Source organism: Bubalus kerabau, chromosome 19, assembly GCF_029407905.1.
Source record: "Bubalus kerabau isolate K-KA32 ecotype Philippines breed swamp buffalo chromosome 19, PCC_UOA_SB_1v2, whole genome shotgun sequence".
In the NCBI taxonomy this organism is placed as follows: Eukaryota; Metazoa; Chordata; class Mammalia; order Artiodactyla; family Bovidae; genus Bubalus; species Bubalus kerabau.
Genome location: NC_073642.1, coordinates 1,996,417 through 2,013,695, shown reverse-complemented (window position 1 = coordinate 2,013,695; position 17,279 = coordinate 1,996,417). Strand labels below are relative to the sequence as shown.

At 45.0% G+C, this 17,279-nt stretch overlaps 1 protein-coding gene across 1 annotated transcript; it reads left to right on the top strand.

Annotated features, from left to right (window-relative positions):
* The first annotated feature begins 2,804 nt into the window (after positions 1 to 2,804).
* On the top strand, positions 2,805 to 6,548 carry MAGEL2 (MAGE family member L2). Its single transcript, XM_055555415.1, has one exon. The coding sequence runs from the start codon at positions 2,997 to 2,999 to the stop codon at positions 6,546 to 6,548; it is 3,552 nt and encodes a 1,183-aa protein (XP_055411390.1). The 5' UTR covers positions 2,805 to 2,996.
* The last annotated feature ends 10,731 nt before the right edge of the window (positions 6,549 to 17,279 follow it).

Below are 17,279 nucleotides of genomic sequence, written 5' to 3'. Positions count from 1 at the left end.
CCGATTAGGAAGCAGACAGACACCTACATTCCATGAATGTTTTGTGTATATGTCTTTTCTTTCTAATGTACCTTCAATTTTTAAGCTGTTTCATGAGAAGAAAGGATGGGAATTTGACAACACTTGGGTCAGAGGTATGGAGATGGGAGAGCATATACACAAAAGGGTGGTGGGAACTTCAGGAAGCTAGAAGATTCCACAAGGAGAAGAGGGGGGTTTTGGAGACCTATTTAAGGCTTGTAGTTCACATCCATTAGACTGAGGACATTATTGGGAATGCTTTTATGAAAACAGTCAGCCCTCAAAAGGGTCAATATTTCAGTTAATTCTTCAGGTGTGACTGATACTGGAAGTAGGACATTTTGGGGTAGCTAGGTTGTCAAGTGGCCTGGGTCCGAGATCTGTGACTGTCTAAAATAGGCATATTATTTTCCAGGGAAGAAAAATCCAATTCACTCATCATTACTTGACCCACCAGAATCACTGGGTACTTACACCTTAATTTTTCTCAGATAGTTCAGTAACATTACCAAAGAGTTGCAAAGGTGCTATTTTAACTACTTTCCATTTATAATGGCAGCTACATCCCCCACATAATTCCTGATCATTTTTTAGGCTTCCATATCAGTCCCAAGTATAAAGTAGGGGTAAAGGATTTTGACATAGAGGATTTGGTGGGAGTTGACATTGTGTGGGAGTGCTATTCATTAAGCCCTAGCCTCTGTGAGAACAATTGGGCTCTGCTGGCAATCATTTACTCTGTGGGATGACCCAGAGCATGATGGACCAAAGGTTAAATCCACCATAATCCTGAAAAACAAATGGTTAGTGGGAGAACTTAATCTCTGATGAATTTATATATCAGAATTAGAGGAAGAAGAAGTGTGCTTTAGTGAGGGTAGAAATGTAACTGGCTGAAAAATAAACTGATTTTCCTAGAGCCATTCACAGCCACCAACTGGTATGTGACAGGGTTGATAATAGGGAAACATGAAGGTGAAGGTTGACAGATGGCCCCAGTGAAGTAGGCACTTCTTAACCTCATAAAACTGATAACTCTTTTATGTACTATTATCAACCCATGAGAGGGACCCAAAACCATGAGATATGGTGTGTCCATTCTTCAGAAGCATCTTTCTGTGAGTATGGCAGCATGACACATCATCAGGCACCAGGGAAGAACTACTGCTTATGAAAAGAAGATGCTCCTAGGGGATAAAAATTCTGATTTCTCATCCCTTCAACTGCCAGAGAAACTACGGAAACCTCACTCTCAAGTTATCATTTCATTATTTAAGACAATAATAAATTTGGACATGTGTTTCTGCTTTCATTGGGATTCATAAATTACTACATTTGAGGACTACTAGCTAACAGTATTCTTGCCTGGAGAATCCCAGGGACGGAGGAGCCTGGTGGGCTGCCTTCTATGGGGTCACGCAGAGTTGGCCATGACTGATGCGACTTAGCAGCAGCAGCAGCTAACAGTACTGCAGGCGGAGTGGGATTTAGCCTTCATCATTCTCATCTGCCCCCTTGTGGTATCTTTCACACTTTTTTTTTTTTTTTTTATCACTCCAGACTCCTGCCCTAGGCTGTAAATAGCCTATGCTAAACTAAACATCCTTGATATTTAATATTTTGTATATTTCCAGGAAACTATACTAAAGGAGCTGTCATTTCCTTTCCGCATGAAATAGTATACTGTTACTCAATACATTTGATACCTTCTACTTTATCTGTTAATACATTGCTTGTTTAATTTTTAAGCTAAATTTCCACACACACACACACACACACCCAGTTCTGTGTTATGCTGTTTATCTGTTTTCCCTATATATGAACTGTGGGTCTATTCATTCCCCTATTTGATTATTCTCTAGTGATTTTTTGTTGTTGTTGTCATTGTTACAATTTCTTTCTTGCTCTGCAACTGAAAAATAAGCAGCAGGAAACCTACCTTGTTCTTTCATCCAGTTACTCCACAGGAATTCCAACCCCCCTCCATACTAAAAATGTTCTCTCTCATGGATGTCTGGAACATCTCAACTTCCAGTGTCTCTTTCCTTATCTCTCTATTCTTGGATGTCCTTTTTCTGCCTGTGTCTGAAAATGTCTGCAAGCTCTAAGACATACCTCAGTAATTTCACTCTAAATCTCACTCTTCTTCTGCACCACAATCCCTGCAGCAGCTCTATTTCCATGAAGAGTATCTGGATCCCAATTCAGTTTTCTTCTGAATCCCAAGCTTTTATACGAAAGTGTCTGCGGGCTATCCTCTTTGGCAGGTCTACAGGACTGTAAATGCCTATGTCCCACCCAATAATCATCAATTTCTCTTCCTTAGGAGCCTCCAGTGTGTCCCTGTAAGAATCACCCACCCTAGCAATTTATCCACTTTCCCGGGACTTCTCCTCCTCTTTCACATTTACATTAAAATATAATAGGTGTCTACTGTGAGTCTTGAGATATATATATATATACTCGTGTGTATGTGTGTGTGTGTATTTTCTTTTCTTCCCTCTGGCTCCCGTTTTGCTGTATCTGAGCTCAGACCACACCATCTTCCCCCTCTTGGATACCTTCCATGTTCCCAGTGGTCTGTTCCCAACTCTATACTGCAGTACAGGGATTTCTAAAACATAAATCTGTCCCTGTCACTCCCCTGTGAAAACTCACCCATGGGGAATCTGACCAGGCTGCATTTGGGGACTGGTCAGAGTGAGGAGGGATCTTGTGTCGGCTAGGATTTCTGGTAGACGCCCCTCTGCACTATCCACTTGTGGTGGTCGGGGGCGGGGAAGGGGCGGGATTGAGCCCCCTTCCCCCCTCCTCCTTACTGCGGAAAGCTGCAGAGCTAAGGGCACTCACTTCCTATTCACCAGTCAGCAGGGAGGACTCCTCTCAGCAGCCACGTAGGCATTCTCTTCTCTCTGGAGGAAAAGGCCCAGCAGCTGTCGGAGGAAAAGGCTCACCAGCTGTCAGAGCAAAAGGACATGTCGCAGCTAAGTAAGAATCTGGGAGATCCGAGTCCCCCGGAGGAGGCCCCTAAGCCCGCGGTTTATAGCCGCCCTACGGTTCTGATGCGGGCCCCGCCCGCCTCCTCGCGGGCCCCTCCAGTCCCTTGGGACCCACCTCCGATTGATTTGCAGGCTTCACTGGCCGCTTGGCAGGCACCGCAGCCTGCTTGGGAGGCTCCGCAGGGCCAGCCGCCTGCCCCCGTGGCATCCATGTCCCAGCCTCCGTCCCTAGGGGGCCCGATGGTCCAGGCTCCCCCTCTGGGGGGCCCGATGGGCAAGCCTCCGACTCCCGGAGTCTTGATGATCCATCCTCCACCTCCGGGAGCCCCGCTGGCCCAGCCTCCGACTCCTGGGGTCCTGATGATGCATCCTTCGGCTCCCGGAGCCCCCATGGCACATCCTCCTCCTCCGGGGACCCCAATGGCACATCCTCCTCCTCCTGGGACCCCGATGGCCCATCCTCCTCCTCCCGGGACCCCGATGGTGCACCCTCCTCCTCCGGGGACTCCAATGACGCACCCTCCTCCTCCTGGGACCCCGATGGCACATCCTCCTCCTCCGCCGGCGACCCCAATGGCCCATCCTCCCCCTCCGGGGACCCCAATGGCACAGCCTCCAGCTCCGGGAGTCCTGATTCCCCAGCCTCTGACTCCGGGAGTCCTGATGGTTCAGCCTCCTGCTCCGGGAGCTCCGATAGCCCAGCCTCCACCTCCGGCACCCCTGATGGCCCAGCCTCCTCCTCTAGGAGCCCCGATGGCCAAGCCTCCAGGTCCTGGAGTCCTGATGATCCATCCTGCAGGCTCAAGACCTCCGATCACCCAGCCTCCAGCGACAGGAGCCCCGATAGTTCAGCCACCGGCGCCGGCCCCACCTGCGCAGCCTATGGCTTCCTGGGCTCCACAGGCTCAGCCTCTGATCCTGCAGATCCAGTCACAGGTTATAAGGGCTCCTCCGCCGGTTCCCCAGGGCCCACAGGCCCCGCCGGCGCCGCTGGCCACTCCCCCGGGCTGGCAGGCCACCTCGCCAGGATGGCAGGCCCCACCACAAGGCTGGCCAGCCACACCCCTGGGCTGGTCGACCACACAGGTCACCTGGCCTGGTCCGACAATCGCTTGGCAGGCACCTCTATCTGTGCGCCCTGGGCCACCACCCATCCGCCCTGGCCCACCGCCCATCCGCCCGGGCCCACCGCCCATTCGCCAGGCCCCACCCCCAATACGCCAGGCACCGCCACTGATCCGCCAGGCACCGCCACCCATCCGCCCTGCCCCGCAGGTCCTGGCTACCCCACCGCCTCTCTGGCAGGCCCTGCCACCCCCACCACCACTGCGGCAGGCCCCGCAAACCCGACTGCCTACCCCGCAGTTGAGGGCGGCCCCGCCAATTCGGGCGGCCCCGCAGGTGCCAACAGCCCCTCCAGCACCGCAGATGCCGACCGCACCTCCTGCTGTCCCGCAGGCACCCCCAACCGTGATGCCGGCCCCTCTACCGGTCCCACTGTCGGCCCCTCAGGCTGTGCACTGCCCACCCATCATCTGGCAGGCACCAAAAGGCCAACCTCCAGTGCCACAGGAGATGCCAACGTCCATGGAGTTCCAGGAAGTGCAGCAAGCCCAGGCCAGTCTGGCCTGGCAGGCTCCGAAGGCCCAGGGGCAATTCTGGCAGTCCCTGCCCACACAGGAGGCCCAGAGGCAGGGCCCACCACTGGTTCAGCTGGAGCAGCCCTTTCAGGGGGCCCCCGCCTCCCAAAAGGCCCTGCAAATCCAACTACCCACCCAGCAGGCCCAGCTCTCGGGCTCGCAGGCAGAGCTGCCATCCATGCAACTCCAGCCCTCCTGGCAGGGCCCCTCTGCAGCCCTGCAGGGCCAGCCTGGAGCCCCCTTAGCAGGGGCAAATTTTCCCATGGGCTCTGCTAAATCATTGATGACTCCATCAGGAGAATCTAGGGCTTCTTCTATGGACCGAAGGACCTCTTCAAAAGATCGTAGGACCTCTTCAAAGGAACGCAAGGCTCCTCTAAAGGACCGGATGATCTTCGGTGGCACTTTCTGTGCTCCCAGGGCAATCCCAACTGCTGGAGCACACCTGCCGACTCCCTGGAAAAACTTGCCTACCACATCTGAGACCTTTAATGCCACCCCAAGGGTCTTTCCATCTACCTCCCAGTTCCAGCCTGCCTCTTCTAATGCCTTCAAGGGCCCATCTGCCACCTCAGAGGCCCCAAAGTCACTGCCATTTACTCTGCAGGATCCGTTTGCCTGCATTGAGGCCCTGCCTGCAATCCCATGGGTTCCACAGCCCAATGTGAATTCCTCAAAGGCGTCCAAGGCAGGACCCAGTATCCTGATGGCGACTGCAGCTGCCCCACAAGTGATGGCCATCACTCAAGAGGCCTCAAAGACCTCGGCTGAGCCACCACGTCGCTCAGGCAAGGCCACCCGGAAGAAGAAGCATCTGAATACAGAAGAGGGGGATAGCAGTGGCAAGATGCTGAACATGTGTCGCTGGCAGGCCCCCAGGCACTGGGAAAGTCTAGACTTGAACGACTGGGAGGTGCAAACCCCTATCCAATTCCTGTGTGACTGGGAGGGCCCAAGCACCTCCCGAATCCTGAGTGGCTGGGAGGGCCTGAGTACCTCCCAGATCCTGAGTGGCTGGGAAGGGCCCAGCACTTCTTGGGCCCTGAGTGCCTGGGAGGGCCCGAGCACCTCAAGGGCCCTGGGTCTCTGGGAAAGCCCAGTTAGCCCTCCGTCCTTGATCATCTCTGAGCTCCCTACTCTTGCTCAGGGATGTGGTGCCACCCAATATGATCCCAAGCTGGAGACTCAACCACTGTCTCCCTTGGATGAGCGAGCAAATGCACTGGTGCAGTTCCTCTTGGTTAAGGACCAAGCCAAGGTGCCCATTAAGCGCTCAGAGATGGTGAAATTCATCATCCGTGAATATAAAGATGAGTGCTTAGAAATCATCAGCCGTGCTAGCCACAAGCTGGAGTGTGTTTTTGGTTATCAGTTGAAGGAAATTGATCCCCAAAACCACTCTTATATTCTCATCAACAAGGGTAGAAAGGGTGACACAGGTGCGTCCTATTTGGACAGGCCCAAGTTAGGCCTCCTGATGGTGGTTCTGAGCCTTATCTTTATGAAAGGCAATTGTGTCAGGGAGGACCTGATCTTTACTTTTCTGTGCAAATTAGGGCTGAATATCCGGGAGACACATGGTCTCTTCGGAAATACAAAGAAGCTCATCACCGAAGTGTTTGTAAGGGAGAAGTACCTGGAGTACAGGCGGATCCCCTTTACTGAGCCAGAAGAGCATGAGTTCCTCTGGGGCCCCCGAGCATTCCTTGAAACCAGCAAGATGATTGTCCTGAAGTTTTTGGCCAGGCTGTATAAGAAAGATCCACGGTGCTGGCCGTACCAGTACTATGAAGCACTGGCAGAGTGTGAGTCTGAAGATCTGGATGAGGATGAGTCTGGCCCCGATGATAAAACCGACGACCCCACCAGCAGCCCCCCTCCCCATTAATGTTGTTTAGCAGATATTTCATGGTTCCTTTGGGTCCCCGGCCTAAGGCCACTGACAGGGTGGGGTGGGGGGGACGTTTTGTTTCTGGTGTTTCTGTTCAAGTTCTGTGTGTGTAAGTTTGGATTTCAATTTGCTTTTGTATCTGCCAAAGCTTTGTACATTTTCATGTGGTGTTGATTTCAACTAGCTATCGTTCTATTTGGTATTTTGGCATCTGTATTTTTAACTGAGATCTGTGATCCTCTGTTTTGTGTTATAATTGTTATGTTTTGGTATCAGAGTTGTGCTGGCTTTGTGAAATGAATTGAGAAGCTATCCATCTCATTCTGGTACAGATTATGTAGCATCAAAATAGGCTATTCTTTGAATGTTAAAATGACTCATCAGTAAAAGCTGTCTGCAGAAAAGGAAATATCTATATCTATATATAAATATAATTTCAGCATAATATGGAAGTGTTTGTCTTTATTCTAATTTTTATTCCAGGTACTGGGAGCCAAGTTTTACCATCCTCTCCAAATACAGCTGAACATCAAGACAATTTCCAGTAATAGTAGATACCACGGTGACAGAACTGTTTTTCAAAACAGTGCTACATATGTTGTAATTATGCAGTAATTGCAGTGGGAGTTGGAATGTAAGATGAAAGCAAGAGTAAAGCTTCACACATCAATGAAGGTGAATCAAGAGGAGGTTTTTAATCCTTCTGATTCATCACAATAGTCTTTCAAAGTAGGCATTATTCCCATTTTGTAGGTGAGTGTCTGAGGCTAAAGTCGATCAACTAAGTGGGACATGTCAGTACCAAGACAAGGTTGTAATTTGAAGCAGAAAATTTTCTTAAGGTTATGTGGAAAGCCACGACCATCTATCTGCCTGTAGATCAAAGTACCAGGTTTGTTAGCCATGGGGAGAACAAAGGGGTCTTGGTCAGTTCTGGTGGGTGGCGGGTGTCCAGTACCTCAGGGAACCATGAGTTTAATCAACACATTGACATGGGCATTGAAAGATGCTCCCTGCAAAATATAACAGGGAAAAGGAAATACCAGGCTTCATTGAACTGAGATCATGCAGGTCGCAGTGGGTCAGGGGGAAGACGGGGGATAACACAGGGGTCTAACATACAAGGGAAGTCAGTTGGAAACTGGCTGATGTACTAAATAACCGGCAGTCAGTCCTTGGGTGCAGGATCTGGTGTGGGAGGTGGGGACCAAAGAGTTTTGGAAGAAGATATTCATGAGCACCTGACCCGCTGGAGTGCGCAAAAGGACGTTCCTGAAGGTATCGCTATCTTCTCAGGGATGGGGACCATCAGCGTTGTTGCATCTCTACTGTTCTGGAAGGATCCAGGGCCCCCAAATCCCGCCCTCCTTCTCTTGGTGGGTAAAGCACCTCAGTGGGGGTACAAGGCAAAAGTGGTATTCATCTGCCACCTAGCGGCCCGTTACGGTTCTGTCGCTCCTGCAATGGCTCAGCCCCAACCGCGGTCAAGAATCTCACACCCCAAATACTTGGATTTAGACTGGAACTTGCTTCACAACCCTTGCCCTTAATTTTACCTGCATTTAGGCTCAAATGCTCCTTCTTTTCTTTTACATCATAGGGCAAGGTGAAACTTCCTCCCGAGGTCCAATTCAGTCTCATTTGAGAAGCTGAAATTCTAGAAGAGGAGATGAACTCATAAATCCATTCCCCGCCCCCAGCACAGAGCTGTATTTTCTGGGATGACAGCCCCCACCCCAGGATTGTCCTGTCTACAGAGTATTTTTGGCACATTATCCACGTGGCTAGGTTTTCCAGAGATTCGGAAGGAGTTTCTTGTAAACTCCTTAGGTCAGTGTACTGGGCTTCCTTGCCAATCTTCACTTATTTAGATGACAACAGCAAATGCCCTTTGAATGTAATAGCACCGTTGCAGCTGAGAACTGTCCCCCAAAGAGGCTTTGCTGAGCCTCAAAATTGGCACATTGGGTCTAGGATTTTTAATTTCTTTATAGCTCATTTACTATTTTTATAGTTTTTTTTCTCCAAATTATCCACTCATGGGTGACTTGAGCAACTTCATCTCATTTATCCTATCATCTGGTGCAAAGCAAATGATCTCATTTAAGCAGTGCCAAAGGCTTAAGACCTGAACAGAATTAAAATGTAATGAGATATAAGTGGCAATAACATTACAGTTTTTTAATTACATTCAAAATAAATTGGAAAAATATTCAACTGAAATGTTTAAGAAAGAACAGTTGACATTATAAAATCAGAGAGATGAAAACAAAATCCAGGAAAATGGGAAGCTACAGGGTAGGATGCAATGAGAGAAAATTCAAAGCTGTTTCAGAGTTCTAAAATGTAGCTAAATTTAGTAGGAAGATTTTTAGTATGAGGATTTTTATTACAAAATGAAGAAAAACTAAAACTTCTGTAAACTAAATGGGCAAAAGCTATCAGATGACAAACACAAAAAGAAACACAAATGGAAAATGACATTGGAAATGTTTCACCTCACTAATAGATAAGGATGTTACCCATTATAAGTATTAGACCAGTATTCCACCTTTCATTTATTAAAGTGGCACAGAATAAAATGAAAGCTCATAGAATATCCAGTGAAAATAGAGTTATTGTAAAACTGGTATCCTTATAAACTGGTGATAAAAGTATAAATTATTGCAAATTACCCTGAAATAAATTCAGTCAACTGCATCTCCAAGAGATTTAAAAATAATAACACTAGCTAGAAATTCATCGAATGGGAATGTATTGAATGGAAATAACTTGCATGGGGCAAAAGCTTTTCCACAAAGAGAGCTGCTTAGGGAAGTGGAGGAGACTGATGATATGCACGCACGCCTCATACAAGCCTACTAGCAGCAAGGTGGTCCTGCTGCCAAAGGCGTCCTCAGAAACCACTTTCAATTTGCTACAGCACAAAATTATGTGCAACAGAACAGAGACATAACAATCTTTGCCTGAAAATTTTGAAAGTGGGTGCTAGCAGTCTTATATGAAAGCCATGGAATTATCTCAACCTTTTAGATTAAGCTGTAGACTCCTTGAGAAGAGAAATTTAAAGTTTTTTGCAAAGTGGGACTTCCTTCATGCACAGTGGATAGGAATCTGCCTGCCAGAGCAGGGAACATGGGTTTTATCCCTGTTCCAGGAAGATCCCAAATGAGGTGGAGCAACTAAGCCTGAGTGCTGCAACTGCTGAGCCTATGCTTTAGAGCTCGCAAGCTGAAACTTCTGAGCCAGCCTGCATGCCACAACTACTGAAGCCCATGCCTAGAGCCTGTACTCCACAACAAGAGAAGCCACTGCAATAAGAAGCCCGTGCACCATGAAGAAGAGTAGCCCTCTTCTTGCTGAAACTAGAGAAAGCCCACACAAAACAGCAAAGACCCAGTGCAGACAAAAATATAATAAATAATTATAAATGTTTCCCAGAGGGATGGAATCAAGTGCATTGTTGTACAGGATGTTAAGTTGTATAAGCAAGGTAATATCTTAGGATGTTGACCTAGAAATGATCTGAAATTCACAGTACTATTACTGCAAGTCATTCTTCTTGAGAGACTTAGAGGCAAAGATCAATTGCCTGTCAAAGCAGTACATAAAGCAACATTGTCAGCAACCACAATGTGCAGCATCATCTCATCTAAAAGACAGAGGCTCAGCCCCAACATGTCTATATCTAACCAGAGCCTAACATGTGTGCAGCTCCCCCCCCCCCCCGCCCCCATTTGGTCACTAGGCTGTTGCCTTTGACATTACCTCCTATCTTCAATATTACCTCACACAAACTGCTGTGTTTGCTGTATGGAGCACAATGTTTCACTCTGTGTAAAGCCTGTGATGGCTTTTAGTTTATCTTAGAGTTAGCCACTGCTCACTTTCCTCATCCTGAGTGTCAAGGGGCATCAGGTTAGAGTTGGGTAGCCTAAATTGGATTTACAAATGAGACCAGGGGTCCCTCTGCTGGAGAGTTGGAGGAACTCCTAGGATTCTATAGGAAACACCCAGGAGTGACAAAAAGGATGGGTCTTAAAGAGAATTCCTACTGTATAGCACAGGGAACTCTGCTCAATACTCTCTAACAACCTAAAATGGAAAATAATTTGAAAAAGGATAGATACATGTATATATATAACTGAATCATTTTGCTATACACCCTAATGGCAGAAAGCAAAGAGGAACTAGAGTCTCTTGATGATGGTGAAAGAGGAGAGTAAAAAAGCTGACTTAAAACTGAACACTCAAAAACTGGGATCATGGCATATGGCCCCATGGCAAATAGATGAGGAAAAAATAGCAACAGTGACCTGATGTAAAGAGCTAACTCATTGGAAAAGATCCTGATATTGGGAAAGATTGAGGGCAGGAGAAGGAAGTGACAGAGGATGAGATGGTTGGATAGCATAATAGACTCAATGAACATGAGTTTGAGAAAACTCCAGGAGATGGTGAGGGACAGGGAAGCCTGGAGTCCTCGGGGTCCATGGGGTCCACAAAGAGTCAAACATGACGTAGCAACTACTGAACAACAACAATACACCTGAAACTAACACAACATTGTTAATCAACTATCAGATCAGATCAGAGCAGTCACTCAGTCGTGTCCGACTCTTTGCGACCCCATGAATCGCAGCACGCCAGGCCTCCCTGTCCATCACCAACTCCCAGAATTCACCCAGACTCACGCCCATCGAATCAGTGATGCCATCCAGCCATCTCATCCTCTGTCGTCTCCTTCTCCTCCTGCCTCCAATCCCTCCCAGCATCAGAGTCTTTTCCAATGAGTCAACTCTTAGCATGAGGTGGCAATACAAAATAAAATTTTTAAAAGAGAGAGACTGTCATTTAGATTACACACTCCCTGTTTTCTTTTATCTCCAACCCCAAAAGTCCTGTGAGCACAAGAAAGACATGCAAGATAGCAGGTCTGGCTTCTCTGAAGAGAATCTCTGGGAAAGGAAACCTAGCAATCCATTGTGGTTTGTACTATAAAGATAGATTGTTAGGTTTCCTTTCCTGCAGTGCCACCAAGCTAAATAGGAGAAAACTGATAATGAAGGAGTCTCCCCATATGGGCAATGTCCTTCTTTTAAATTGTTCAAAGAACCTTGCTGTGAACACCATGGAGAGATTTATAACACTGCTATCCCACTGGGTCAATCCCCTAATCCTTTTAGATTCTGAAACCTATACTGGTTCCTTTCTGTTTTAAGAGACAAAGCCTATATGGGGAGACTCCTTCATTCTCAGTTTTCTCCTATTTAGCTCAGTGGCACGACAGGAATTCTCCTGGGGTCTCAGAGAGATACGTTCTCAGTGCAAATGACTTCATTCTGCAAGCTGTCAGTCTCCCAGTTAGACTGGCTTTCTCTGCCCTCACTTCTTCAGAGTAACTTCAGCTTGTTTGTCTTAGAGGGCTACCAGAGGGATTCAGGTTGTCCCATCAACCAGCAATAATCACAGAAATATTTCCTATACCTGTAGTCTTCCTGGAGTGTGCTCTCTAGTGATGCAGACCCTTCCCTGAAACAGAGCTAGCTGGGGTCACAAAGCTGTGGGAATTGATTTCTGACTTTCTTGACTTCTTCAAGGTATGCTTAAAAACATTTTGCTTAGAATTTTAAAAAAAATTTTTGCTTATTAAAATTTTTAAATAAATTTAAATTAGAGATACAAAGGGAATATTTCATGTAAAGATGCACACAATAAAGGACATAAATGGTATGGACCTAAGAGAAGCTGAAGATATTAAGAAAAAGTGGCAAAAATATACAGAATAACTATGCAAAAAAAGATCTTAATGACTCAGGTAACCGTGATCACTCATCTAGAGCCAGATATCCTGGAGTGTAAAGTTGAGTGGGCCTTCGGAGGCATCTCTACCAACAAATCTAGTGGAGGTGATGGAATTCCCATTGAGCTATTTCAATAATCAAAGATGATGGTGTTAAAGTGCTGTATTCAATATGCCAGAAAATTTGGAAAAGTCAGCTATGGCCACAGGAATTGAAAGGTCAGTTTTCATTCCAATCCAAAATAAAGTCAATGCCAAAGAAAGTTCAAACTACCACAGAATTTCACTCACCTCACACACTAGCAAAGCAATGCTCAAAATTCTCCAAGGCAGGCTTCAACAGTACGTGAACTGTGAAATTCCAGATATTCAAGCTGGATTTAGAAAAGGCAGAGAAACCAGAGATCCACTTGCTGACATCATTGGATCATCAAAAAAGCAAGAGAGTTCCAGAAGAACACCTACTTCTGCTTTATTGACTATGCCAAAGCCTTTGACTGTGTGGATCACAACAAACTGTGGAAAATTCTTAAAGAGATGTGAATACCAGACCACCTGACCTGCCCCCTGAGATATCTGTATGCAGGTCAAGTAGAAACAGAACCGGACATGGAAGAACAGACTGGTTCAACATCAGGAAAGGAGTATGTCAAGGCTGTATATTGTGACCCTCCTTATTTAACTTCTATGCAGAGTACATTATGTGAAATACCGGGCTGGATAAAGCACAAGCTGGAATCAAGACTGCAGGGAGATATGCAATAACCTCAGATATGCAAATGATACCACCCTATAGCAGAAAACAAAGCAGAACTAAAGAGTCTCTTGATGAAAGTGAAAGAGGAGAGTGAAAAAGTTGGCTTAAAACTCAACATCAGTAAACTAAGGTCATGGCATCCAGTCCCATCACTTCATGGGAAATAGATAGGGAAACAGTGGAAAAAATGAGAGATTTTAATTTTAGGGGTCCCAAATCACTGCAGATGGTAACTGTAGCCATTAAATTAAAAGATGCTTATTCCTTGGAAGGAAAGTTATAACCAACCTAGACAGCATATTAAAAAGCAGAGACATTACTTTGCCAAAAAAGGTCTATCTAGTCAACGCTATGTCTTTTCCAGTAGTCATGTATGGATGTGAGAGCTGGAATATAAAGAAAGCTGAGCACTGACGAATTGATGCTTTTGAACTGTGGTGTTGGAAAAGACTCTTGAGAGTTCCTTGGACTGCAAGGAGATCAAACCAGCCAATCCTAGTGGAAATCAGTCCTGAATATTCGTTGGAAGGACTGATGCTGAGGCTGAAACTTCAATACTTTGGCCTCCTGATGTGAAGAGTTGACTCACTGGAAAAGACCTTGATGCTGGGAAAGACTGAAGGCAGGAGAAGAAGGGAACAACAGAGGATGGGATGGTTGGATGGTATCACCGACTCGATGGACATGAGTTTGAGCAAGCCCCAGGAGTTGGTAATGGACAAGGAAGCCTGGCGTGCTGCAGTTCATGGGGTCACAAAGAGTCAGACATGAGTGACTTACAGAACTGAGCTGATTTTTCATTTTTTGCTTTATTTAATTTTTTACAGTGTTTTGTTTGTTTCTGCCACACAACAATGGGAATTAGCCATAATGATACATTTAACTCCTCTTTCATGAGCTTCCTTTCTTCCATCCTCCCTACCCTCATCCCCCTTGGTCATCACGGAGTGCCAGACTGGGCTCCTTGTGTTATACAGCAAGTTCTAACCACCTATCTATTTTACACATAGTAGTATGTACATGTTGATGCTACTTTCTCCATTTGTCCCACTTTCTCCCTCCCTGACTATGTCCACAAATCCATTTTCCACACCAGCATCTCCATTCCTTCCCTGCAAATAGGTTCATCAATTTCTAGATTCCATACATATATGCATTAGTATCTGATATTTGTTTTTCTCTTTTTGACTTACTTCACTCTCTATAATAGGCTCTAGGCTCATCCACCTTACTAAAACTGGCTCAAATTTTTTTTTTATATAGTTAAGTGATATTCCATTGTATATATGTCCCACAGTTTCTTTATTCATTCATCTGCTGATAGACATCTAGGTCACTTCCATGCCCTGGCTGTTGTAAATAGTGCTGCAAGTGGCAAAGGTTTTACTGGACAGTCTTCTGCATCCTTCATCTGATCCCCCCTCCATGTTTACATTGTATATATCAATAGTATAGTTTCAAAGATGCTGACAGCACTACTAAGTACATATTAAGTTCAATTAAATTTTATCACAAAAATGTGGACTCTGTAAATATCATCTCAGTCAACATCTAGAATTATTTCACCACCATGAAGATTTCTCTCATGCTGTCTCATTATAGTCATGTGTAAACCTTCTCCCTGGCAATCACTAAACCCTGACAATCACTGCTATGTCCTTCATCACATTAATTTTCTAAGTTTGAGAATGCTATATAAATGGAATCATGCCCTTGGAGTGGCATTTTTCCACTCACTATAATACCCTTGATATTTATCCAAGTTGCTGTGTGTATCAGTATGGAGTTCATTCCTTTTCAGTGCTGCCAAATCATTTACCTATGAAGGACATTTTGGTTGTTTCAAACTTTGATCTCCTGTAAATCTGCTATGGAGATTCCTGTGCAAACATTTGTATGCACACAAATATTTATGTATCTGAGATAAAAACGCCTGGATATAATTGCTGGGTTGGCAATTGAATATGGCAAATGAATAGTTAGTTTTAAAATGAAGCTACCAAACTGCTTTCCAGAATGATTGTAACATTTTACATTCCCATAAACCATGCATGAGAGATCCAGTTACTTCATATCCTCACAAACAGTTGGTATAATCACTTAAAAAATGTAGCCATACTAGTCGATGTGAAAAGAAGAGAAGTGAAAAGCAAAAGAGAAAAGGAAAAATACACCCATTTGAATTCAGAATTCCAAAGAATAGCAAGGAGAGATAAGAAAGCCTTCCTCAGTGATTAGTGCAAAGACAGAGTAAAACAATAGAATGAGAAAGACTAGAGATTGCTTTAAGAAAATTAGAGATAGCAAGGATACATTTCATGCAAAGATGGGCTCAAAAAAGACAGAAATGGTGTGGACCTAACAGAAGCAGAAGATATTAAGAAGAGGTGGCAAGAAGACACAGAAAAACTATACACAAAAGATCTTCATGACCCAGATAATCACGATGGTGTGATCACTCACCTAGAACCAGACATCCTGGAATGTGAAGTCAAGTGGACCTTAGGAAGCATCACTACAAACAAAGAGAGTGGAGGTGATAGAATTCCAGTTGAGCTATTTTAAATCCTAAAAGATGATGCTGTGAAAGTGCTGCAATCAATATGCAGCAAATTTGGAAAACTCAGCTGTGGCTACAGAACTGGAAAAGGTCAGTTTTCATTCAAATCTCAAAGAAAAGCAATGCCAAAAGAACGCTCAAACTACAGCACAATTGCAATCATCTTATGTGCTAGTAAAGTAATGCTCAAAATTCTCCAAGGCAGGCTTCAACAATACATTAACTGTGAACTTCTTGATGTTCAAGCTGGTTTTTCTTTGAAAAGGCAGAGGAACCAGAGATCAAATTGCCAACATCTGCTGGATCATCGAAAAAGCAAGACAGTTCCAGAAAAAAAAAAAAATATATATATATATATATATATATATATATATATATATATATGCCAAAGCCTTTGACTGTGTGGAACATAATAAACTGTGGAAAATTCTGAAAGAGATGGGAATAACAAACCAACTGACCTGCCTCTTCAGAAACCTATATGCAGGTCAGGAAGCAACAGTTAGAACTGGACATGGAACAACAGACTGGTTCCAAATAGGAAAAGGAGTACATCCAGTCTGGATATTGTCACCCTGTTTCTTTAATTTATATACAGAGTACATCATGAAAAATGCCAGGCTGTATGAAGCACAAGCTGGAATCAAGATTGCTGGGAGAAATATCAATAACCTTAGATATGCAGATGACACCACCTTTATGGCAGAAAGGGAAGAAGAACTAAAGAGCCTCTTGATGGTGAAAGAGGGGAGTGAAAAAGTTGGCTTAAAGCTCAACATTCAGAAAAGTAAGATCATGGCATCTGGTCCCATCACTTCATGTCAAATGGATGGGGAAACAGTGGAAACAGTGGCAAACTTTATTTTTTGGGGCTTCAAAATCTCTGCAGATGGTGACTGCAGACAGGAAATTAAAAGATGCTTGCTCCTTGGAAGAAAAGTTATGACCAACCAGGACAGCATATTAAAAAGCAGAGACATTACTTTGTAACAAAGTTCTGTTTAGTCAAAGCTATGGCTTTTTCAGTAGTCATGTATGGATGTGACAGTTGGACTATAAAGAAAGCTGAGCACCAAAGAATTGATGCTTTTGAACTATGGTGTTGGGGAAGACTCTTGAGAGTCCCCTGGACTGCAAGGAGATCCAGCCAGTCCATCCTAAAGGAGATTAGTTTCTGTTTCTTAAAATAGGCTCCCTGCCTTCGGTTTTTGTGTGGTATCCCCTCTACCTAGAATGATTGATTCTCAGGTATTCACATGGATTGCATTTCTCTGAAACCAGGCATGATTTCAGAATCAAATACCAGGTCCTCACAGGTATACCTTTTGGGTTGCTCAGATAAATTATAACTAGGCTCAATCTAGAGGCTTGGTTGTATTATACTGTGTTATATTAGGTGATGTCATCCCTTGTCATGTTATGTGATATCACATTATTCTTTTTTTTTTTTTTTTCCTTTTTGGCCTTGCCATGCATTATTTGGGATCTTAGCTACCCAATCAGGGATGAAACTTGTCCCTGCTTCACTGGGGGCATGGAGTCCTAACCATCCAACTGCCAGGGAGGTCTTAATATCACATTATTCTTGATAATGTAAATGTCAGTATG

Bases quoted from the DNA above. Each gene is read 5' to 3' on its own strand.
- MAGEL2 (XM_055555415.1), top strand. From the start codon at position 2,997: ATGTCGCAGCTAAGTAAGAATCTGGGAGATCCGAGTCCCCCGGAGGAG.